This window comes from Amblyomma americanum, chromosome 1 (assembly GCF_052857255.1).
Source record: "Amblyomma americanum isolate KBUSLIRL-KWMA chromosome 1, ASM5285725v1, whole genome shotgun sequence".
NCBI lineage: Eukaryota > Metazoa > Arthropoda > Arachnida > Ixodida > Ixodidae > Amblyomma > Amblyomma americanum.
The window spans coordinates 7111387-7135340 of NC_135497.1; the positions used below are offsets into that span (position 1 = coordinate 7111387).

General features: G+C 48.3%; 1 protein-coding gene across 2 annotated transcripts in view; it reads left to right on the plus strand.

The window, feature by feature from the left end:
• Positions 1–23954, plus strand: part of kn (EBF transcription factor knot) — a 273091-nt gene that overhangs the window by 45358 nt on the left and 203779 nt on the right. For both annotated transcript variants that reach the window (XM_077664351.1, XM_077664345.1), the window contains exons 2-7: positions 5550–5606; positions 7448–7601; positions 15003–15066; positions 17079–17134; positions 19032–19105; positions 19171–19239. In XM_077664351.1, the coding sequence (XP_077520477.1) occupies positions 5550–5606; positions 7448–7601; positions 15003–15066; positions 17079–17134; positions 19032–19105; positions 19171–19239 (474 nt within the window). The remainder of the gene's footprint in view (positions 1–5549; positions 5607–7447; positions 7602–15002; positions 15067–17078; positions 17135–19031; positions 19106–19170; positions 19240–23954) is intronic.

The following is a 23954-nucleotide window of genomic DNA, read 5'->3' on the forward strand; positions in this document are numbered from 1 at the left end:
TCTACAAAGAGCATCCAAATTTATTGTTTATTGTAGTATTTAATAGATCACAAACTTCATCTAAAGCAAGTTGAGTTCCTCGCCCTCGAATAAAGCCAAATGGATGGTTGGAAAAAAAACATCATTAGCCTCAAGAAAGGTATACATCAAAGAGTAAACATGTTTTTCTAAGATAAGAGCGTAGCTCAAAGGATCGATATATCACGATAGTTTTCTAGGTTGCTTTTAACACCGCTTTTATACACTGGAGTAACCAATGCTTCCTTCAATTTCTCAGGGACTACTTGGGTAACAATGATTGTATTTATTATGCATAACAAAACACCTTTTAAAGAATCAAAGTTTCTACAGAGCATTTCAACAGGCACCCCATCCAGTCCTGGAAATTCCTCGTCTAGTTATAAAGTAGCTTGCAGAAGCGCTGCCTCTGTCATGCGGCTCGTTGCATTCACACCTGGAATCAACTTGTTCACCTTTAGAAACGAGAGTGTCCAGGGGGTAAAGGACAGAGGTAGTAGTTTCTTTGATTATAATGGGGAGAGGTAGCAGCTTGGCCAAAGCCAGAGTTACAGTTAGTTAGGTGGACATGATGTAGGAAGATTTTCTAGGCTGCGCGGAACTGCCTGCGGATATGCCTTGGCCTTCCAAATGGTTCCTCTGCATCAGGAACCGTGGCAGAAGCAGGCTGTCTCCCTCAGGATGTGATTGCCGCCCAGGATATTATGCCTACCCACCTCCGCCATGTCATCCAAGGGAAGAAGCGTTGCGTTTGGGGCTACAAGTAATTAGTAGGGAGCCAGTAAATGACAGAAAGGGTTAGTAATGATGTTGTTGCTAGCCTTTTTTAGTAACTAGCACGAGTGCTTTCCTGAGAATGCAGCTCCTCTGCTGAAGGCGTCGCAGAAATCAATCACATTTTTTTATTAATATACGCTGCTGGTGACAGTGGAGCGATGTGAAGTGTAGGCCTTCTATTAGAGCTCGGGTGACTTGCGAAGCGTCGTCCGCTCCGGCTTCAGTGTGAAGTAGGTTGTAGGCCTGCAACTACCAGGGCTGCAGCTGCGCACTTGGTCTCCCGGCGCGTCCGCTACAGGCGGCGAATGGTCGGCATGCTGTCGCCGCTCGAATGCAGTGCTTTCTGGACCTCTTCGATTGTCCGCCTCGGGCTGCCTGCAGAGCTCGATTTTCTCCGGCTGCACTTCCGGTGCCTGCCCTTCGTTTTTCCCTGGCTGGGCGGTTTCCGGCTGCCAGCCAGACTCGCCAGGACGATTTTGTGGTGGCAGCGCTCGGGCACCACTGAGAGGTGGTACGCTAGCGGGGAGCGCACGCGGCCATTTTTATATGGACTAGAAGGACCGCGGTCCTTCATGAGATGTTTTGCTCGATGCAGGCGCTTGTTTCCCCTAGACCACGGTGCATATCGTCTGTGTCGCCTGCAATGGGGCCTTTTGCAGTAGTTGTCGCTGTTGATTTGTTTTGCGTGCCTGTGTGTGATCGCAGTCCGATTGTCTCACCACCTCGCAAGCACAATTGCTCGTTTCTTATTGCGATCGCATAGTTCTGATTCACAAAATATCTCGGCTGTTAACTTCGTGCTCCCGGCTGATATATTGCGGTGGAGTTCGAGGCCTTTCACGAGAGCAGCCCCAGATTCCAGCTCCGAGTACGCGCTCAGACGCGCGCATGTGCCGTATATACTCGTGTATAAGCCGCCCTCGTGTATAGCCCGCACCCCCCCCATTTTCGACCGCAAAATTTTGAAAAAAAAAGTAGAGCGCGCCAAAAACGCGCCTAGTCCCTCAAAGTTCTACAAGATGGCGCCAGTCAGTTTTTCCCACTCTGCATCCATTATCATCATCGTCGCGCAACACGACTTTTCCATGGCATTCTGTTTCCGGTTTTCAGTCTTCCCCAGTGCCATTTGGTCTTTGTTATCCGGTGCTTCGTTTGGAAGTGTGTGCACTGCTTGCGGAATCTGTTGTACTTTTGAGCGCGAACAAAAAGCGATGCGCAAGCGCAGACGGTCCTACACTGGAAGACCTGAAACTGCAAGTGGCAAAATACGCTGAGGAACGCGGTAAACGGGAGGCCGGGCGCAAGTTTGCCGTCGACGAAAAGTGCGTTCGGTGCTGGTGTGTGCAAATGCAAGACCTCGCCGGGACAACCCGATCCTGGTAGGCTTTCCGTGGGAAACAGTAAAAGTTCCCAAGACTTGAAGAGGACCTCGTCGAGCACGTTCGCACTACTAGGAGCAACGGCTTCGCGGTGTCTACGGAAATGATCCGCAAGACAGCAATCACTTTCGTTCAGCACATGAACATTCGACCTGCGGACTACAAAGCCAGTCTAGGGTGGCTTCGACGTGTTTTTAAAATGGCAACAACTCTCCATCCACCATCGAACGACGTTGCGCCAGAAGCTGCCAGCCGAATACGAGGACCAAATAATGAAGTTTCAGTACTTTGTCAACGCACTTCGGAGGGAGCGTGACTACAACCTCTCGCAGATAGGCAATGCTGAAGAGACCGCTGTCTGGTTCGATGCCCCTGAAAATTGCACGGTGGAAGCCAAAGGGGAAAAAAATATCTCCGTGCGCACTACTGACACTGAGCGGCAAAGGTGCACAGTGATGTTTTGCATCATCCCTGATGGAAGGAAGCTTCTACCCTACGTTGCCTTTAAGAGAAAGACTCTGCAAAGAGAGAAGTTCCCCCAGGGTATCGTAGTCCGGGTGCATGAAAAGGGTTGGATTGACTTGCTGAAAACACTGTGCCAGAACCGACCAGGAGGCCTACTACTCCGCAAAGCCCTTCTTGTGCTTGGCAGCTTTAAAGGGCACCTTAGAGACCGAGTGAAGACTCTGTTGGCAGACTGCCGAGCGGACTTGGCCGAAATTCCTGGTGGCCTGACAAAGCGTGCTGCAGCCGCTCGATGCTTGCATTAACCGGCCGTTCAAGGCAGCATTTCGGCGGTGCTACACCGAGCGGCTGGGCGCGGGTAACCACGGAACAACTCCGACAGGGCGGCTGAAGCGAGGCAGGTGTGCGCTTGGACTCTGCACGCGTGGCGTTCGTTGTCGGAGTTTTACAGTCACGGGGCGGTCAAACGCCATGGACGGCACAGAGCACGACCAGCTCTGGGAGCACGCCAATGAGGCGAGCTCGTCCGACAGCAACGAGGTTGCCGATGAGCTGAGTTTGTCCGACGGCGATTAGCACGAAAGCGGCGATGAGTGGTGAAATAAAACGTCCGCATCTGTCGCCAGCATTTTAATTCTCTGACACAGTAGTCGCAGTGGCAGCACAGTATGTTGATGTGTAGCTGTAGGCCGGGTTCGCATATAACCCGGACCTGAGAAAATTTGATTTAAAAATTGCGGCTTATACACGAGTACATACAGTATGCATGTAACGTGTTTTGCGAGGTTTTATTTCAGCGTGAAAGAAGTGCGCAAGGTCTTCATTGCGTTCTGCGCAGTGGAAATACGGATATGCTTTAATGACACCTATGCACCAACGTTAATGACACGTATGCACGCCGCAAAGAATGCTGGGACGTTCGTCGTGTCTGATCGCTAGGCACGGCTTCTTCAGCCGCCACAGTTCAGTGCTAAACAGCGTGTCAATTCGACGTCTTCAACAGACGAGCTGAAGGCGTCCGATGCTGGGGAAGCGATGTTTTGTTGGTGTCACAGTAGGGCTAATTTCGTGCACAGGCCATGTCTCTCCAGTTGTGCGTGCGGATAAGCCCGAATGGAAGATAGGCACGGAGGTGCTTGAAGGACGTGCCCCTCCTTCTTTTTTGCCCCCTAATTTGCCCGTATAATTCGCCATCAACTGGGAAGCGAGCGCTGTTTAACCGCGTCCTTTAAGAGGATTAACCGTCGCCCTCTTAACGCCAGCACCTCTGCATTATAACTTCTCAGCGCGCGCTCTCTGGGATACCATGCCGTGCCACGTCATAAAACTTTGTTAGCGCCAATTACCCGAGGCGAAGGAGTTTTTTTCCCTCCAAATTCCTCTCAACAAAATCAAGCATTGATTTATAGGCTACATCTGTTTTAAAATGCAAATTGCACTTTTCGGACAGCGCATATAATTTTTTTGTCCTAATTTTCGATGTACAGCGCGTGCGGATACCACGTTAACTGATAATTTAGGGCAGTTGTTAAGTAGATTCGACGCATCAAAGCCGAGTGGGTAATAAAAGCGGCACGATGCAACGCAAATTGCAAACCTGCGCTTCGCGTGGGTCCGTTTCTTTCTTCCCTCGCTCTCCGCCTGAAGAATGCACGTATCTAACAGTTTTGGAGAAGCTGAGTTATCGCTGCTTATCAGCAAACATTTATGACCCCAGCGGTCCTCTGCGTGTCATTCAAGAATTACAACGGGCGTCCAGGGGGGTCGTGTGCATGCATCCAGGTCAGGCGTTCTTGGCCGTAATTGAAAGGCAGCTGTGGAAGGGCGTAGCAAAATCTTGCTTTTAAAGTTTGTTCTGCGCTCGCACCAAGTATAGTTAAGACTAAGTAGAACGTGTTGTCGGGCTTGTTGGTCCAATACTTCAGACATGGTAGTTGTGCGAAACACAAACACACAAGACGTCCCGTGCCCTGTCTTGTGTTTGTGTGTTTTTCGTGCAACTACCATGTCGGAAATAGTTAAGACTTCCATAGGAAGGCAATGGGGTGCGTCGCTGACAAAGAATTGCAGAAATCAATAAGCGTCCCGAGGAGGGATCTGCGGTTATATTGATTGCTAGGGTGCATTCTTACGATATGCGAAAAAATTGTTTTCGTAAACAGCTTAACGAATTTCTGGGCATGACTTTGGAACTAGTTATAACAATTACATTTAGCTGAACATCCTGCAGCAACAGCCGGAAATTTAACTCCACGCACAAACTGGGAAGAAAGAAAAAAAGTCCAGTGTGCTGCCGTGGTTCCAAGCAAAAAAGCATGAGGAGCACTTTCGGAAGGTTATGGCGGCCTAATTATTCTATCTTTCGCCCTAGTTAACTTGCCGCAGCCGGGCCTAGCTTTCAGCGAAAAACACCTGATATTGTCGCCGCATAATTCAAGTTTATCTTGCCTATGGTCATCTGGTAACTATAGACAACTGTATTCACTTAATGGAACAACTGGATTCGCACGCCAAATATGCAACTCAGCTGACACCTGCGGACACTCCCGTGTGGCCACTCCTTAAAAGTAGCAAGACTGCAGCTGCTGAAGCTTTGTGCGGAGTTTGCGCACGGAGAAAGATGTTGATGATTATGGATTTTAATGGCGCAAGGGCATCTGTGGCCAAAGAGTGCCATGGCACAAGGTATTTTCTATTTCTCAAGGTGGGGTCAAAGACCCATTTCCCAAGCATTTCACCCTAAATAAGCCGAGCGCCAGAACAGGGGAAAGCTTGTGCCCATTGTATCACCGTTGGGTACCCGGACGGAGAAAGATGTTAGAGCCATTAAACCAGGGAATCAGGGCAGGAGCTAAATGCAGCGAACAAGGACGGCAATGGACGAGTTATTTTTCGTTTCTCTGTTTCCAGAAACATGGAGGCCGTTTGCTCGGAATACCTGGTGCCCAGTCAAAGGATGCTTTTCAGGTGAGCACCCGTAGCTCTCCGGCGCTAGGCACCAAGTGGCCGTGCTCTGAAGGATGGCAAACACTGAGGTCATTGACCCCACATACACGCACAGCTCTCGTCCGTTCAACCTTGGCCACATGTCGGCTGATGATAGAATTCGTTAGATGATCCCATATATTTCGAGCTCTTGGCTGGTTTTAAGATTCAGCGTAAGCAGCCTTTGTGTGGCAAATCTGTCGCAAGGCGAGAGGAGCCCCACTGACCAGTGCACGGGAGTTTGACAGGGTCAATTTCAACTCCCTCAGTGAGCGACTCGCAATGCCAGAGGGAAGAAAACAGAGTGAAAAAACAAAACTGCAATACTGACGCACGCACATTTTCATCAATTTCTTACCGGACCATCCGAGGCAGAGTCATGATGTGGTCAGTCAAGGCCAATCAGAAACACGTCACGAAACCATCCAACAAAATTTATTGATGAAAAAGAAATAGCAAAGGCAACTCACGCAACACAATTAAAAACAAATGGCGTGGACTAAAAAAAAAAAAAAAACAGGAACAATCCATACAACCCAATAGAACTGATGGCACTTAGGTAGCACTTACAAGCCGACGAAACATGAAGGTAAGCCGCTGCCCCAGGAAGTAAGGCACGCTAAAGAACGCGAGTCATGACGAGCTGCGAGGCGAAATATCGGAGCGTTTTTTTTCTTATTTAAGAATCTTTGACAGGATGGAATGTATTAGCCTTCGCATTTACTCGGTTACGACAAGTTAGGTGTTACTGAAAGGTTTTTGTAACAACAGTGTTTTCTGTTCTTGCTCAAATTACAGTGGGTTTTAATTGGTTTATTTTCTTACTGCGGCCTACCGTTAAGTGCCGCTGTGTTGCAAACTGGCGGTGTTGTTTGGTGTTTTAGTTTTCATTGGTTTGCGTTGAGGCTTTTTTTTTCGATTTGCGCAGATTGTTGTTTTTTTTCCTTGCCTGAAGCCCCCAACTTTATTTGGCCCTTAAAAAAAAAACCACTCATCCGCGCAATTTCGACGACTGCCTTACTTAACTTTCGAGGGAACTTGATCAATTTTAAAAGCTGCATGATATTTTAACGCGATAGCGTCACAGGAGCCGTTATATAAAAAAACCCGCTGTCCGCGTTGTGAGCGAAAAATAACGGGCATGGCTCCGGCGGGCGGCCCCGGAGAGCAGCCTAGGAGGCAGGTGGGTCACCCAGGTCACGTGACCTTGCCGTGTCCTCACGACCTGCCCACCGGATAGTGAGCGAACTGCCCACCGTGGCGTACCGCTTAGCCGCTGCACCACTGCGTGCTGGACTGGCATGAAGGCACCAAGGGATCTGTGAATATGCAGGGGAATCAACTCAATACGCTATAGCGTCATAGCCTCGAGGCGGAGCTTAAGTTAATTTCTCCTCTACACAAGGTGGGGACAAAGAGTGCTTGGGATCCTCAAAGGACTGGGCCATCACCGCTGCAGGCGTCCAGCCACGCTTTTCTCGGCCTATCGTAGTGCGACTGAGACGGATACAGAAATGCGGCCACGCTTTCACTCCCGGAAGCGCCATGAAGCCGGAAGGCAAAACACGTAGACGGGAGCAGACGACGGTGATCTTGAGGCGCTGAGAATGTAAGGGATGGGAATGGTTGGCCAACGAAATTCTCTCTGCGCTATCGCCTTGCGCGAATGTGGCTGTTATGTAGGCTGGAGAGGAAGCGTGGCCAGGGCCTTTTATTCTGTTGACATCCTCCACGCTCAGAGGCTCTTGAGTGTAGTTTTCTTCCAGTATAATTTTTGATGCCTCTTAGAGGAGGCTCCCTGAAAAAGGCCATGCCATGCGCAGTGTGGGACTGGGCCGGGCCCACTTCGAGAAGCAGCCACCCTCCAACCTGCGCAAAAGCAACTTCTTCCACTTCGTCATCGCGCTGTACGACAAGGCCGGCCAGCCCGTGGAGGTGGAGCGAACCGCCTTCGTGGGATTCATCGAAAAGGGCCAGGTACGCGTCCTTGCAGCTTTCACTCGCGTGATTCGCCAGAGCACGCTTCGCTCTGGCGCCGCTGCTGTGCGCATGAATGCCGCTCGTCTTTGTCGTGTATATAGTGCTTGGTGTGCCGGCATGAGGGCTGCGCCGCTTTGACAATTACTTAAGTTGCGGTCGCCATGTGGCGTGTAATAATCGCCTCGATCGCCGTAATTATAGCGAGGAAAAAGCGTTCAACATGTATGTCTCTGCTTCACACGTGCACGTGATGTCGTGCTACACAAACATATTCCGTTTCATAAAATACACGGGCTAGGGTTATGTATTCTCTTTCCGTTCCCCAATCAGTTGGGCTAAGGTGCAGCCAGCTTTACTTTTTGGAAAGGGACATCCTTGCACCTTGAAGGACATTGGAGCCGTGTACACCCGGCACCGCGTGGCTATAAATTGTCGGGATGCAGGACGGGTGCATGGCTAATCCTACTTTCCAGCTGCTAGGGTGTTTCCTTTGATGGTGTGAAACTTTTTGCAGGACTTATTCTAGGGTCCAAGCGCTAGAGCACAATGCAAAAGAAAGACAAAAACCGAGCATACAGAGCTCACTGAGACATGCTTAAAATGGCGCGTTGTAACCGTGGACGCTGTCAGAGATTCGGCGATCCCTGCTTCTAACGTTCGAGGTAAAAGAAAAGAAGGTTTTTCTTTTTGCGTTGCTTAACTCATTTCCAACTTAATTCCTACATGTCGGAGGGATCGACGCGTGCCGGGAACACGATGAGGGCAGAGAATGACTTCAAGTTGAAACATTTCACGTTGGTACGCTAGCGGGAAAGAGATGCATTGTGTGCCAGGTTAAGTTCAGCAGAGTGTTGGGCGAGTATGCGATCTGGCTCGGCTGCCTGAAAATTACTTGAATGAATCCGTAGCAAGGTTATAATTCTAGAACTGGTCGCGTGTTCGTCTCCTCTCGCAGTGCAGTTCACGTGTGGAGGCAATCAGTGGATGGCATACAGTCAGGATGGCTTCCTCGTGCCTTGAGAACTTCCTCAAGGCGAACAGATTTCTTTTTTAAACTGTTGCGAGGCACTTCTCTTCGGATATGCGCAATTAAAAAAAAACGCTTTCCTTGGGACGCTTATTAATTTTTAAGGACAATAATGGGCTTTCCAAAACTATTGGGAAATGCAGAGCGGAGTGTGGGAATCAACCGAGGAGCCAGTGGGGTGAGATGGATGAATATTCGGGCTAGAGAGGAAACCCTTACCGTCCCGGAAAGACCACAGCCTTTGGGAGGCTGTCTAACCATTCACGGCGCACGGAAATCAAGGCGCTGTAATCGCGCTGGCGCTTTTTTTTACGAATCCAAGTTTTTCTATATTCGCACGATGAAACATGTGCCAACCATTAATTACAGGATTCACATTTCTCACAAAACGCAAGCCCTAAAGGTTAGTTACTCTCTAAGACGACGCTAATAGAGAGTATGGTGAGGCAACACACAATTGCAAGGAGCCGCTGAAAGTGAGGACAAGTAAAACGACAGCTGTGCTAAAGGCATTTCTAAAACGAGTCTATTCCGAGCGCATTAGAACCACAAAGAGAGTTTTTAAATCCTAGAGCATCTAGCACTGTCTATGACAGTAATGGCTCGCAGCTGCATAGCCGGAAATGCTTGTTGCTTTTTGGATAAGTACTGGCGTGGTCGCGTTGTTTTGCTCCCGTTGATGAGGCGACTGATAATATGGGCTTTAGCTTAGGCCGCATCATCGACCCCCTGAGACCGGTTACAAAGTGACTCCAGCGCGACCGAGCTGCATTTGCTCTGTGACCGATGTCAGCAAAGCCAGCGCAAAAGAAAAAGAAAAAGAAAAAAGGAGCAGCTAGCGGCCTCACTTCAGACTATTCTTTGAAAGAGAGTTTAGAAATACTATTTTGCTTACACTCGTATCTCACCAGAAACCACAGATTCTATATTAACGAAAACAGTTTGTATAGAGGTAGGCGTGTGCCACTTTAGCGCATGAATCCTGGATGCAGCACCGCATTTCTCGCCGTAACCTTTCTCTAAAAGTGGGGAGGAGGATCTATTTGCCACCGTGGCAGATGGTAAATTCAAATTCCGTTGACAGGCGGCAATTCAAATAAATAAATTCACCCAGTAAGAAGCGTCTCACGCTGCAGATTTCACTCATGAATGCCGTATGCGGGTAAACCAAAGCTATACAGTCGAGCCCGGATGTATCGAACATGGATATTTCGAATTTAGCTATATAGAACAAAACGATTATCCCACTGAAAATAATTCATAGGAAAGTCGCGCACTATACGCGGCGCACGCTTGCAAGTACCGCTCTGGTCGGCTGCGAGGCCAGTGCTCTCGCTATCAAACGATGTGTAGACGTGAACGTGGGATTTGCTTGAGTGTGGGTGCTCATATTCCACGCCGCATCGCCTTCGTGAAATGAAGCCAACCTAAGTAAGTATAAAGGCTAAAGGCGGCTCTGGCCTGTATGTTTCGCGCTCGCTGCGTTAGCGAAGGCGTTGCGGAAATGAACTGTACCGTAATTACGCTCGCCGCAGGATTATCGGCACTGCCTAGTTAGGCCTACCAACGCCTAGCAGCGGCGGGCTGCCAGCATGTCGCGGTAAGGACGCGTCACTAGTGCAGGCGCAGTCAATTCTTGCTTCTAGTTTACAGATAAGCGTAACACCTGCTGTGTTCTATTTATAGAATTATCGATATATCGAACTATTGTTATTCACGACCCCCTTCGAGTTGGACGCATGAGGGTTCTATTGTAACCGCTCTGCGTGTAGAAAAAGGCACTAGCTGCGTTGGCTTAGTGGCTATGGCGTGTTCCGCGGCTGACAAGCCCAGCTTTTTTGGACATCACCTTTAATCACCTGCGGAAACATATATTTATGATAATGGTGTAATGTTTCCATGCGTAGCAAACTCCTGCTGCGTCCTGCGCTCTCACCGAGTGCAGTTAGGGCTGACGTAATTCTGCCAATGAAGAGGAGAAAATTGCACGGGTCCCCATCTGCGGATATATTGATTTTTCTGCTGCAATCTTAAGATGCTGCTTTCATCAAGAGCTTTCCTCTCAAAGTATACGTGCCGGTGCAGATTTCCGGGGGTCGATTCCCGGCCGCATTTTGATGGATACGCTTGTGTGCTGTGCAGTGCTTTTTAATTAAGGATGCACTGGGCGCCTCTCGGGGAGCTGTGGCTATAGAAAAAAGACTGCCGATAGACATTCTATGGCTTATTAGCCTTGCACATTTAGTACATAGCTCTGTATGGACAGTTTATAGACCAGCGCCTACTAAACCTTCATAGGTCATTGTCTACAGATTGTCTACAGGCACTGTCTATAACCGTTGAAAAATGTAACCACACAGCTTCCATAATAACATGACGATCAATATGCTTACGAATGTAGTTTATTTGAAAGCTCTTCAGGATTGGCATATGAAAGGCAAGCACAATAACAAGTGCACCACATTATGCAATTCAGAGTTGTAAGTGACGGTCTTTTTGCTACTCTCCTCAAAAGCATTCCTTTTGTCTGGTGTGAACCACCCGAGCATGTTGAACTGTACAGCGCAAAGCAGCGAAAGCACATCGTGCCGTACGTGAAATGTGCATAACATAACCAAAAGGAGCATTTATTACCGAAAGAGCGAAAGAGGTAGAGGGCTCCAGGCGCGGTTGTGGCAATCAGGCGCAGAGTTGCTCTCTGCGTGCAGCGCTGAATGCCGAGTTTATTGAACGTTTGCGCACATTAAGAAAGCAGCTGGTTCTCAGGTGCGAGACGGAATGTTGCGCTACGCACTGAACACGAATCTACCGAACAGTTGCCCAGACCGACACATCACTTGTCCTCTACAGGGCATTCTCCGATGGGAATTGACTTTATTTTGGCAAAACTGAATACATAATTTATTCCCGCCCAGAGAGGTTTTTATCCCGACGCAATGGGACCGTTTAACAGTTCCTTCAAGAAATTGGTACGGGAAGCTGAAAGAATGTTTTTGATGCGCGATGGAAGATTTTTAGGTTGCTTAGGAATTAATTTTACAGTTATCTTGGTCTTAATGAAGAAATAGCGGGATTTTTTATTTTTTACTTCGGAAGGTACACTGTTGCGTTCTCTGCTCACGTTGGAGCTTTTCTTGAACCTGCTGCGGTCTGGGAGCATTTGTGGAAGAGGTGAAGTGATGCCATGCAATAAGCTGACTAAAGTGCACCGGAAGTGTACTGTACAGCTACACATTTACGACGCTCAGAGAGATGGGGAAAGAATGAAGCCAGGTTGGAAATGTATAATTCAGGGAGGTAGGGGCGCACAGGTCGGGGAGAATGCACCCTGCGGCATAGCGATGCGGCAGAAGTGTTATCCATTGGGACACGACTGCCAACCCCGGAGCTGTGGCACCAACCACCGAACGCCGGCGCGCCCTTTGGACGGCCTGAAGAGAGAGAGGATGCAGCGATGTCGCGCGAGAGCATGGCAAGATTCAACCTTGCGGCACCGCTCTTGCAAACATGCTTCCCAACTGCCGTCGCATCGCACACAGGCTTTCTTACCTTCCGAGAAATTCGCGCTGTCAATGCATTCCGAGCAGCGGTGTTGTTGCCCCCAGCTTCCCAAGAAATACGCATAAAGTAGTTGATATTGAAACAGACTTGTACATAACTCGTTAGAATCAATTAATTTATTACTTGTAATGCTTTACAGGTCCGTCAAATTTTGCAGTGCACTGGTTATTTTTTGTAAGTTTTTCAGTAATCGATTATTTGTGCGGTAGTAGATTTTTTTCTTTAAAAACAAGTTGCTCCAAAGGAGGGGGTATAACTGCGAGAACTTGCCCTCAGTGCAAACGCTGGTGCAGTGCAGAATTCCTTGTCGTTACAGCAACAACGGTCGCGCTAGGAAGTGCACTCGTGCAAGCCCCGTGTTCCGCGCCAGGCCTTGTCCCCTCAGTGCGCCAACAGCGAAGCGGTATAACTTGGAAGCGGTGCATGCGCAAGGCCTTCGGATGTTATAAACCAACGCACTTCCTTCCGCACCTGTAAGTGTCGTGCATTTACAAGGACACGTGGAAAAAAATCCCGAGAAAACTTCCTTGAGCAACTGCAGGTGAAATTACTAACGTATGGACTACACCTGCTCATTCTCGGTCATTGTTTATTAATTTTTTAAAAGCTGTAATTGACCACTAATATCTGCTACATTTCAGATGAAGTAATTGTAATCGGTTACTTGCTTTTTGTGACGTGTACAACCGAAACTGGTCCCTTCAAGACATATACTGCGCTTCACATAAGTACGCGAGTCGACTGGTTTCATTATAATCTCTGCACACTGAACACACCACGGCCAAAAGTACACTCGGAAACTGACGCGCAATCGGCTGCGCCCGCCGGATCCAGGGAGGGAGTGGCCGTATTTGCCCTCCACGGGTCCTTGGGCTATACGGAGCAAAGCCGACCGAAACCGGTTTCTGTCTCGTCAAAGAGCTTGGCGTAAACAAGAGGTTGAATATTAGAAGGATCCCTGAAGTGTTTCACTCACTGGCCGACCAATTGAGGTCTGGACCAGAATCAAAACGAAGCGACGACAGCGGGCAAAATGAAGTGGCTGCTTGGCAGGCGATGCCCCCCAGCTGTCGAGTCGAACGAAGTCGGGCAGAGCTTGAAGAGACTCTCGTCGTGGTGGCCGTGAGAATCATTTTCACGGCGGTTCGTAATGAACGTTTCCTTCGTATAATTTGGTTGGTCGTTTCACCCGGTCGTTGAAATCGGGCTGTACTCGAAGCGGATCCTAACCGCCCAAAAGGAATTTTTCGCCAACATGGAAATAAAATGGAGTCATGTTACGCACCTGCTTGCTCAATCAGCGACAGTGAGTAGACGAACCTAATACCTGTCCAAGACACGGGAACTGAAACGGTGCGTGTCCCATTGAAACAACCAGTTCGCTAGATTCGAGTTTAGTGCGAGGCCTTCCCAGCTAATAGGTCGTAAAAGATGCTGCCCACGTTTGCCCCACAATTAAAACATCGTATCGAGAGAAGTGAGCTGAGCTAAACACCTACCCTAACCATGCTGGCTAACATGGTAGCTTCCTTCAGTGCATGTAGTTGTAAATCTGTTTCTGAATCGCATACTGAAGAAGTTGGCGCGGAAAAACGAGGACAAGCGAGACAAACAAAGACGAGGGCTCGTCTTTGTTTGTCTCGCTTGTCCTCGTTTTTGCGCGCCAACTTCTTCAGTATGCATTTCAACCAACTAGCCCAACTTTCTGCTCTCCTAAATGTTTCTGAATCGGCCCAGCAGATGCTCCGATTTACAAGGGTCACTTCTCCTCCTGCTTACGTGAAAGCCAGAGGAGGCTATCATGCCAGAAATGAAAAACCTTTGTGTCAAGTGAATGTGCTGTATAACTGCACACTGCATGCGTGGCACAGTATCCCTGAGAAAGCGGGAAGGCTCACAACTAGTCATTCCGCCAACTGGCCTTCTTATCGACTTGACTGTATGTACTGTTTATAGGACTCGAATAGACAAAGTGAAATTGCAATTGCATAGACTTAGTCTAAAGGCAGTAGGTAGATTGTCTATGGACAAAAGAAAATTGAGGTTATACTAAAGGCAGTCTACAGATTCTCTATAGACAGAAGGAAATTGGTTAAAATTGTTACATACTTTGGTGCAAAAGTAGTTTATAGATTTGCTGTAGACAGAAAGAAATTGGAATTTTTATATACTTTAGTCTAAATGTAGTCTATAGATTGCCTCTTGTATGGACGTTGGTCTATAGAATAAAGCAGATTTAGATTTTATACGTTTTTGTAGATATATTGTCTATGCGCAAAAGGAAATTAAGGGTGTTGCGTACTTTATTCTATGTATATACTCTATAGACAAAAGTAAAGTGTCTAAATGATGGAAATGGAGTGTACAAGGAACCCTTTTTATTAGGGCATACATTATAAAGTGGCACGAAAAGAAATAAAAATCATATTTCCCAGCCACGTATGCGACAAGCATAATGCGCCATAATCCTTAGGGCCAATCACCTATGCGCAGTCACGGGTCGAGCTTCCTCGGCGGCAGGAATGGCCGAGTAAGTGAAGAGCGGCGGTTAATGATGCGAAATGAATTGGGCTGCCGGTTGCGAAAGACCTTCGCGGAGGCTGATTCGCGTGGCCTTGCTCAACGACGAAAGACACGGAATTTGTTCGGTAAAAAAAAAAAATTCCTGCCAGTTGTTCTGACTGAACAGCGCAGCCTCGGCCGCTTTCCATTTGATTTGCGCGCAGAGGCTGCCTCGAAGCATCCTCGGGGGTCATCCCCAGTGGGAAGAATTGAAAGCAGACGCTCGGGGTGCGCGCGTTCCCTCGCAGGAGTCCGACGGCCAGAAGACCAACAACGGCATCCACTACCGGCTCCAGCTGCTCTACGCCAACGGTGAGTCGGCACCTAATTCCGCGCAGCGGCCCCGTTTACGAGCAGGGATTACCGGAATGGGCGCTCCGACACGGCGCCTGCAGATGGGGCCCGCGCGCGATTGGCTTTGCGCCGACCGTCGTAAAACAAAGAGGCGCCCCCCGGGCTGATCCAATCAGCGCGGCGGACGACACGCGCCACCCCCAAACGCACGAGATGCGCCAGTATGGCGAGGCTTAGCAATTCCAGGGGTGCTCCGAATGCAGGCTCCGCTGAAGCTCTCATCAATTTTATTACCGATATATCTGAGTGCATCCTTCTTATATTCTAAACAAGTTCTATACCTCCATCCTGTGATCGCTTCATCTCAGACTCTCGAGCTGCCTACATGTATACTTGACCACCCTGCGACACCTGTTAAGCACCCGTTACTAGTGGGTTTCGAGTCGGTGTAACAGTGACCGGCGTGAGTGCCTTGGGAACCACCGCCGACGGCGGAGGAATGTCTGCGCGCAACATCGTTTGTCGATCAACGAGTGGGAAACTGCTGCAAAAACTATAGCTCCAAAATCCCTTATTTCAGCGTCTCGTAGAATGCCGAATCTTGCGTTGCATATTGGTAGCTGCCCTATGAACTTTTCCATCTCTTGTTGCAAATCCTCGACTGCACTGCACATGAGGAAGAAAAAGCACGTGTTGTGACAGGGTACCCGAGGACTGCGCTCATGCATACAAAATTCATAGCATTTGACAGCTGTCGATTATGAGTGAAAATAGAACGGCAATTGTTTTGGTTGAAATGAATAACAAAAAAAGAGGAAAATGAGCCTTTCGGCCAGTTCGTCGCCTTCTTGTATCATAAATGCGCAGACGCTTGGTATATTTGACCACACAGTAAAACCATTACTTACGCGATTAATCTTTCAAAAGCTCAACACATTAAAACCAAACGTTGCATCACCGTTATTGCAAGTAATTAGTTTTCTAACTCTCACGGTTTTTTCCGGCAACATAATTTGTTAGCTGTTTTAAACTCATTTCGTCATAAGCTTGTGGCTTTGACACATTTTGATTGTGGGGTAACAACAATCGCACTATTAATGATTTTTGTAAAGGGATCTTCTTGCGTTCGCAGCCATGTGTCATGTTTAGAAACAAAAAAATACAGGCAAGGACACGATAATTTCATAGAGCACCGCACTGACCCTCAAAAGGTTGCGTTGTAAAAGTGAGCTAAAAACTGCGTAATTCCGCGCAGTGAAATTGCTGGTTTTGTTTCTCGTTTTTGATCATGCGCTGTACTCTTAGCGCTCTGCATTTCTTTTCTGCATTTTCTTGCTACATTATCGCAGTGCTGCAATGATGGAACGTTTATCGCAAGCGGTAGTGTTAATACAGTGCTGCATCACATTAGCGCTTGTTAACAGTTATCCAAGGTCCCTATGCAGTGCGTATTTTAGGGGTTCTCGATTCTGTACCAACTCATATCGACCATTTTTGCGCAACTAATAGAATGGACTATTGACCGACTAAAAAAAAAAAAGCGACAAGAAAATGCGGCAACGTTTGCGTAGGTTGCTGTGGCAACGCAACAGACAGCGTTTGTTAGCCTGAACGGCGTCAGTGGCCAGAGAGAGAGAGCTGAAGATAGTTGCGGCTCAGTTTTTAATGCGTAATGTGGTGTGCTGCCATTGCCACGAAACGCTAGAGCACTGCGCATGCGTACACTGGCCTCACTTCGCTCACGCGTGGTACTCGGCAAAGTTTGCTCGTGGCAAAGAAGCGTGCGGCACAACCAGCGTGGTATTCCTTCAGTCGCTGTGAGAAAGTGAATGGGAGAGCAAAACTGATTGGTGAGTGGCTTCATTCCGTGCGGCCAATCCGACCACCGTCCCAGTCTCTCCTGCAAATAAACTAGAATACCTGCGTGCAGCAGAGGACCCCCTACAGGGCATACCTCTCAACTGAGGGAAATTACGCTCAGCGCACATGCGCCCAGAGAAGCTCGCTAACAGTGTCCGTCGCTGGCGCAGGTGTCCGGCAGGAGCAAGACCTCTACGTCCGGCTCATCGATTCTGTCACCAAGCAAGTGAGTGGCGCGACCTCGCCCGTCTTTTCTTGTCGCAACCGACGCCATCACTGCGGCATCTGTCCTGCTCTCGGAGAGCACTTGACGAGGCATCTATAGAAATGCCCGCTTACTTGATGCAGCTTTTGTGGCGCATGCAACGCGCAGCGTACCATGCAGCAGTGTTCTTTTTTTTTTTCGTTAGCGCAGAGTGTCGGCTGTTATTTATAAGATCGCAGCCCTCTTCTTCTCGTTCACTTGGCTTTGAGAAAAAGTCTGTTTAGAAATCCAGCCCGAAATATGGGACAGCTGTGTACTTGCTGAGGCTACAGCTTCATCGATCGACTGGCCAGATGTGCTACTACCAAACAGTGCTTTGCTAATATCCTTGTCGGTGCGAGGCACTCTACAGTCGACCACGCTGGGTGTGATTCTGCCGGAGGGCAACTCAAACTCACGCCTGCAGTTGCCGCCCTAAACCAACGGCACGCATTTTGCCGGAGCTCTGGTGCATTCTGCTGCGCCTCAAGGCTGACTGCGGCGGAGCTCTGACCAAAGAGTCGCCGTTTAACGGGAGAAAATGCCGCTTGAAAGACCTCGGCACTCCGTGTACTGAAAGCCCTGCCAGGAGAAAAACTCGTGGAAATCAATATACGTCGCGAATTATGGCGCGCCTGAACCACCGTAACCTGCGGAACAAACGTTATGTGCTGCGAATAAACTCCTGGCCTTGAGCTCAGCGTCAAATGAGCCTCAGTTTCACGCAATGAGGATCGGCTTTGTTGATTATGAGGTCAGTAAGTAGCCTTGCAGCGAAAGTTTCGGTTTAGCAGGAAGGCGAAATCTGGCCAAGCAAACTCTGGCGAGCAGCTGCGGACGTCTCTAAGGCAGAACTTGTTGCAAGGTGCGCAATTGGAATGCCCCGAGCGATGCGCGATATGCGGAGACGCGTTTCACATTTAGACGAATTGGCGGAAGTCCTCTTGTTTCTCCGCTGGTTGTCACGCGGCGGAAGGCAGCCCGCGGCGAACTCAATTTGGGGTCCGGCCGGAGAGAGGCCATCCCCGCCCGCGGCCAATCTATGGGAGGCGGGCGCCGCTGCCTCCCCGGGGACCCCGCAGCCTAAGGCGCTCACGCCCACCGGCGACGGTCCCGGGGCACGCCACGCGCCGCAATCGATAGGCAGTGACGCGCGCCGCAAGGGCACATGTGCCTTGTTAGAGGGCCCTCTGCCGGTCCCCGAATTAACGGCCAGCTCGGGCACTTTTTCCCTGGCAAAACTTGGAACAGAGGCTCTTCCGGGGAGCGTATAATCGCTCCGCTGTTGGACTTGCCGCCTTACTGCGACAGCCGTATAACGCGGGATGGCATCAAAAGCCCCCGAACCAGCAACCCCGAAGTGCGTCGCTTCAGTCTTTTCCAGCGAATGCATTCCTACTCTTGTCTTAGGTTGCGCCAACAGAAGCGACGGGCGCCACTAGAATGCTGGTGCCGCATGTTGTGTGCATGCAGCAGTGGCAGTGCCGGCGTATGCGGACTCGACTTTTTTGCGGCCGAGAAAGCGCGTGGGAAGCGATGGATTTCACTTGGCGAGAAACACCGCTCAGAGCCGAGGCTGCACGGAGAACACTGCTCGCGAGGAAAAAGAAAACGCGGCTGGCGTTGACGCAGCTAAGCCGAGCGGCCTCGTTACCCGAGCGGTCATCAGATATGCGGCCGCGTGCCGGGGGACCCAGCGGCAGCTCCCTGGGGGGCCAGAGAGAGGGGCGGCCAAAAAAAGACAATCGCGGGTCCCGAGTGCATCAGGCGAATGAGATAAGCCCGGAGGTGGGACGCGGTCCTCTCTGCGACAGATGGAGTCCCCCATCTGGTCGGCTCGAGTATCGTTTGCGTAACAGATGGGCGCGCCTCGCCGCAGGCCATCGTGTACGAGGGCCAGGACAAGAACCCCGAGATGTGCCGGGTGCTGCTGACGCACGAGGTGATGTGCAGGTGAGTGCGCGTGCGGCGCTTTCGAGAAGCGCCGAGTGACCCCCCCCCCCCCCTCCCCCCGACAGCCGCTGCTGCGACAAGAAGAGCTGCGGAAACCGCAACGAGACGCCCTCGGACCCGGTCATCATCGACAGGTGAGTGCACCTGAGGCCATCTGTCCGCCCAATCAAGGCGGAGGCCATATGGCCCACGTGTGTTTGCGCTCATTAAAGCGCCCGGGGAGAGCTCCCCATTACACCGTTCGTTAGCGGGATTGCGGGGAAGAGCGGCGCTCCCCCCGCCTTTGTGGCGCGCAGGCCTCCATATGTCACGCGGGGCTCCCCCGCCCGTCGCGTGCCAGACTGGGGCTTCCCCTCCGCGAGGGGAACAAGCGGCGTGTTTATTCCGCTGCCGAGGCGCCTTTTCGGGAGCCCGTGGTGCTCTACTCGCCCGAGTCCGTTCCTATTGCTTTCCCTGTGGCTTCTATGGGTTAAAATAACCGCCCCAGAAAGAAAGAGCGAAGCTCGACATGGAAGCCTGTAAATGGTGCATCCGGAAGCCGAGCTCTGTCACCGAGGGGCAGCCTTAAACCAACGACAGCGTACAGCCGCCGTCAGAAGTATACAGCCAGGGGGTTTGCTTCAAAGCTGTCCAGCGGGGCCCGCTAGCAGCAGTCCAAAGCTTGGGAGCATTGAGGAGGCAAATGCGTGCCTCTTCCGCGTAACCAGGCATACAGCAGGCCTCACAAGCAAGCCCCTTGGGCCGTATACTTTTGACGGGAGCTGTACGCGGCATCAGATTATATACACTTCTCAACTGCTGGCACGTGCGCAGTCAGACATGGTAGGAGCGGCTTGACAAGCAAGAACATTCCGCGATAACCTTTATCGCAATACGAGAAGAATCTATGACAGTTAAAAAAACAAAAAAAAGCAATTCGAGTATCCTAAAACGGGGGCTTCCCATAGATGCGAAGAAGTACGCACCGAGCGCTGACTGCCAACAATGTTTTTTTTTGCGCACAGAAAAGGTGGCCTCTTGTGCCAAAACATCACCGTGCAGAAACGAAACAAGTTAGCAATCAACCAACAGTTGGTTGGTCATCCTCCTTCAGCGCGAACCGCAGACTCACACCTCGGTATCGGCGTCGCCTGTGGCACTGCTCTTGTGTATACATTTATTTTATTGGTTCAATACTGCAGACCTTTCCTTAGGCCCAAGCAGGGAGGACAGAAAGATATAACGTCAAATGCAAAAACAATCGCATCGCTAAAACGTGCACAACAAATAATTATTTGTAATAATCAATAATCAATCAATCTTCCTAATCAATCGCCCTTTTGGAACTAAATCACAGAAAAAAGTTTATGCATCCAATGATACCTCCATATACCTAACCATGCGCTTTGGTAGTAGTTTAATCCCATTAAACGGAATTAATTGACCATATAATTGGTTTAGAGTACGCACTAGAACTAAGAGAAAACAGAACTAGATGTTGCTGAGCCTAGTTAACAATCCGTACCTCTCTAGAGCAGAGTCGAGTAATTTACTACGTGCCGACCAAGTCATTGCTCTGACTATGCAAAGCAGCCACCGCAGCGGTGGCCAAGTGGTTGAGCATCCGCCTCGTATGCGGGAGGTGCGGGGTTCGATCCCCAGTGCCGCCGGGTACCCACCGGTGATACAATGGGTACAAGCTTTCCCCTGGTCTGGTGCTCGGCTTATTTAGGGTGAAATGCTTGGGAAATGGGTCTCTGACCCCACCTTGAGAAGAAGAAAAAATACCTTGTGACATGGCGCTCTTTGGCCATAGCTGCCCTTGCGCCATAAAAATCCATAATCATCATCATCATCATCAGCAGCAGCAGCAAAGCAGCCATTTTTCATATTATCGCCTTGCCCTTCATGGCTCCGCTTACTGTGTATGCTGCCTCTATATGAGGGATACCAATTGTTCAGGGCAACTGATGAAAAATACTGTATGTTCGAAAAGTCGCACTGAAAAACTTGACGCATTTATTCAACGTTTCGACCGCGGAACAGTCATCGTCATTCTTGACGAAGACTGCTCCCCGATCGAAACTGAAAAAATGCGTCAAGTTTTTCAATGCGACTGCCGTAATTTACTATATTTTAACAGGTGCCCTTGTTTTATTATCATATATATATATATATATATATATATATATATATATATATATATATATATATATATATATATATATATATATATATGCGTGTGTGTGTGCGTGTGCGTGCATGTGTGTGTTAAGTAGGCACTTCTCAAGGACATTTATTTTCGACGTTTCGACCGCGGTGCGGTCTTCTTCAAGAAGACTCTTGAAAAAGACGGGACCTCCGATCGAAACGTCGAGTCAAATAAACTTGTTTCCTTCAACGAAGCCTGTACATGTCTATATGCTTTATTTTGTGTAGTCAAGCACCTCATGCTTTGTGTATATATATATATAAATATATATATATACATGTAGCAATCAAAGGAGGGGAAATCAGGGACTCGTTTGACAAACTTATGAAGGAACAGTCTCCAAAACCAAGGTGCATAAGCGAATGTTTCTATTTATTTGTAATGCGAACGGTGGGAGAATAATAGTTCAGTTAATCTGTTGCTTAAAGAAATTAATTATAAAGCAGAAGGAAAACAACCATGCCGCCGGTGGGATCCGAGCCCGCGACCTCCAAGTTTCGCGTCTGGTGCTCTGCTGCTTTATAATTAATTTTCTTTAATCATCTTTTTCACTTTTTCACGATCTTATATATATATATTCAGGAGCGCTCTGGGCAAAGATCGATCGGTTACATAGATCGTGAAAAAGTGAAAAAAATGCTGTATATATATATATATATATATATATATATATATATATATATATATATATATATATATATATATATATATATATATATATATATATATATATATATATATATATATATATATATATATATATATATATATATATATATGACTTACTTGACTGCTTAATATAATATAGAGCGAAATATATGCTTCGTTTAAGGAAACATTTTTATTTTACTCGACGTTTCGATCGGAGGACCGATCTGTTTCAAAAGTGATTTTTCAAGAGCGCTCTTGAAAAAGAGCGGTCCTCTGATCGAAACGTCGAGTAACATAAAAATGTTTCCTTAAACGAAGCGTATACTTTGCTCTCTCTCTTTCTCTCTAATATATATATATATATATATATATATATATATATATATATATATATATATATATATATATATATATATATATATATATATATATATATATATATATATATTGGCAAACATATGAAAGAAGCCAACAGTCACCGAAACCAAGGTGCACATGGGAATGGTTCTATCTTTTTTTAATTTGTAGTGCCAAATAATGGGAGAATAATACTTCGATTATGATGTCTATTAAAGAAAATTACTTAAGCAGCAGAAAAACAATCATGCCACCGGTGGGATCCGAACCCACAACTTCCGAATATCGCGCCCGGTGCTCTACCAGCTCAGCTACGGCGACGGCAGTCCAATCTGCTGCTGTCGTGGGTATTTATGTTTTCGCGTGTGACCTAACCCATAGAGTTTCTTACTATTTACTAGAGGGAAAGCTGGCGGCGCTGCACCTGAATCTCCATGGGCGCGCAACGCGTCATGGGGCGATGAGCTACTTTGTGCGGGACAGTTGGTTTTTTTCAGGAACAGAGAGTGGAGTTACTAAGATGTCCCATTCCGTATCCACGGCGCGCTCCGCGCGCAGACGACTTCGGTGTAAAAGTAGTGTGCAAAAGCCATAGTAGCGAAAACGCTACCGCACACGACGCGTCAATAAAAGGTTTTTTTTTTTCCGATATGCTGTGGAAAAACCTTTTAAAATGTTGAAGCAAGAACATTTTTTTTTCAGAAACATGTTTCTTTTTAAAAGCGCGCCTGTTAAGCACGAAATATTGGCTTTTGTGGTCTGCAATGCTTGACCAATAGGAGAACAAGCCATTGATTATTTTGAGCAAAATTGGCATTTACATGCTTTTCTGCTCGTTTGTTACGATTTATAGACAGGATATTGAATGATAGCACATTCTTGATTATCGAACAACGTTTGTTTTTTTCATTATTTTTTGGCCAAAAGTTGTAGTTCTGCAGGCGGTAGCTCTCCGCCCCACGATGCTTAGAGCGCCCACGGTGGTACAGGTGGTCTCGAGGAAGCTCCATGCAAACTCCCATAGGCGGGGCGCCAGCTTTCCTTCTAGTTAATAGTAAGAAACTCTGTGGCCTAACCTTGAGACTTCACCGACACCACCCTCGTCCATAAGCGGCTGACGTGGTACGTCCTGTAATACCACGAGCGTGGCGTGGAACTTCATCTAACGGCGAGGGTGGAAACTGTGCGAGAACCCTCTTATCCTGTACCTATGGCATCAAGACTGCCAGAACCGAGACCCTCGTTAAGCTATTAGCAGACAAGGCAATTGAAATGAGGGGCTCGTTTTACAAACATGAAAGAAGCCAACAGTCCCGAAACCAAGGTGCACAGGGGACTATTTCAATTCTTTTTTTAATTTGTAGTGGCAATCAATGGAAGAATAATACTTCGGTTACTATGTTGTCTAGTAAAGAAAATTACTTTACACACACACACACACACACACACACACACACACACACACACACACACACACACACACACACACACACACACACACACACACACACACACACACACACACACACACACACACACACACACACACACACACACACACACACACACACACACACACACACACACACACACACACACACACACACACACACATATATATATATATATATATATATATATATATATTGG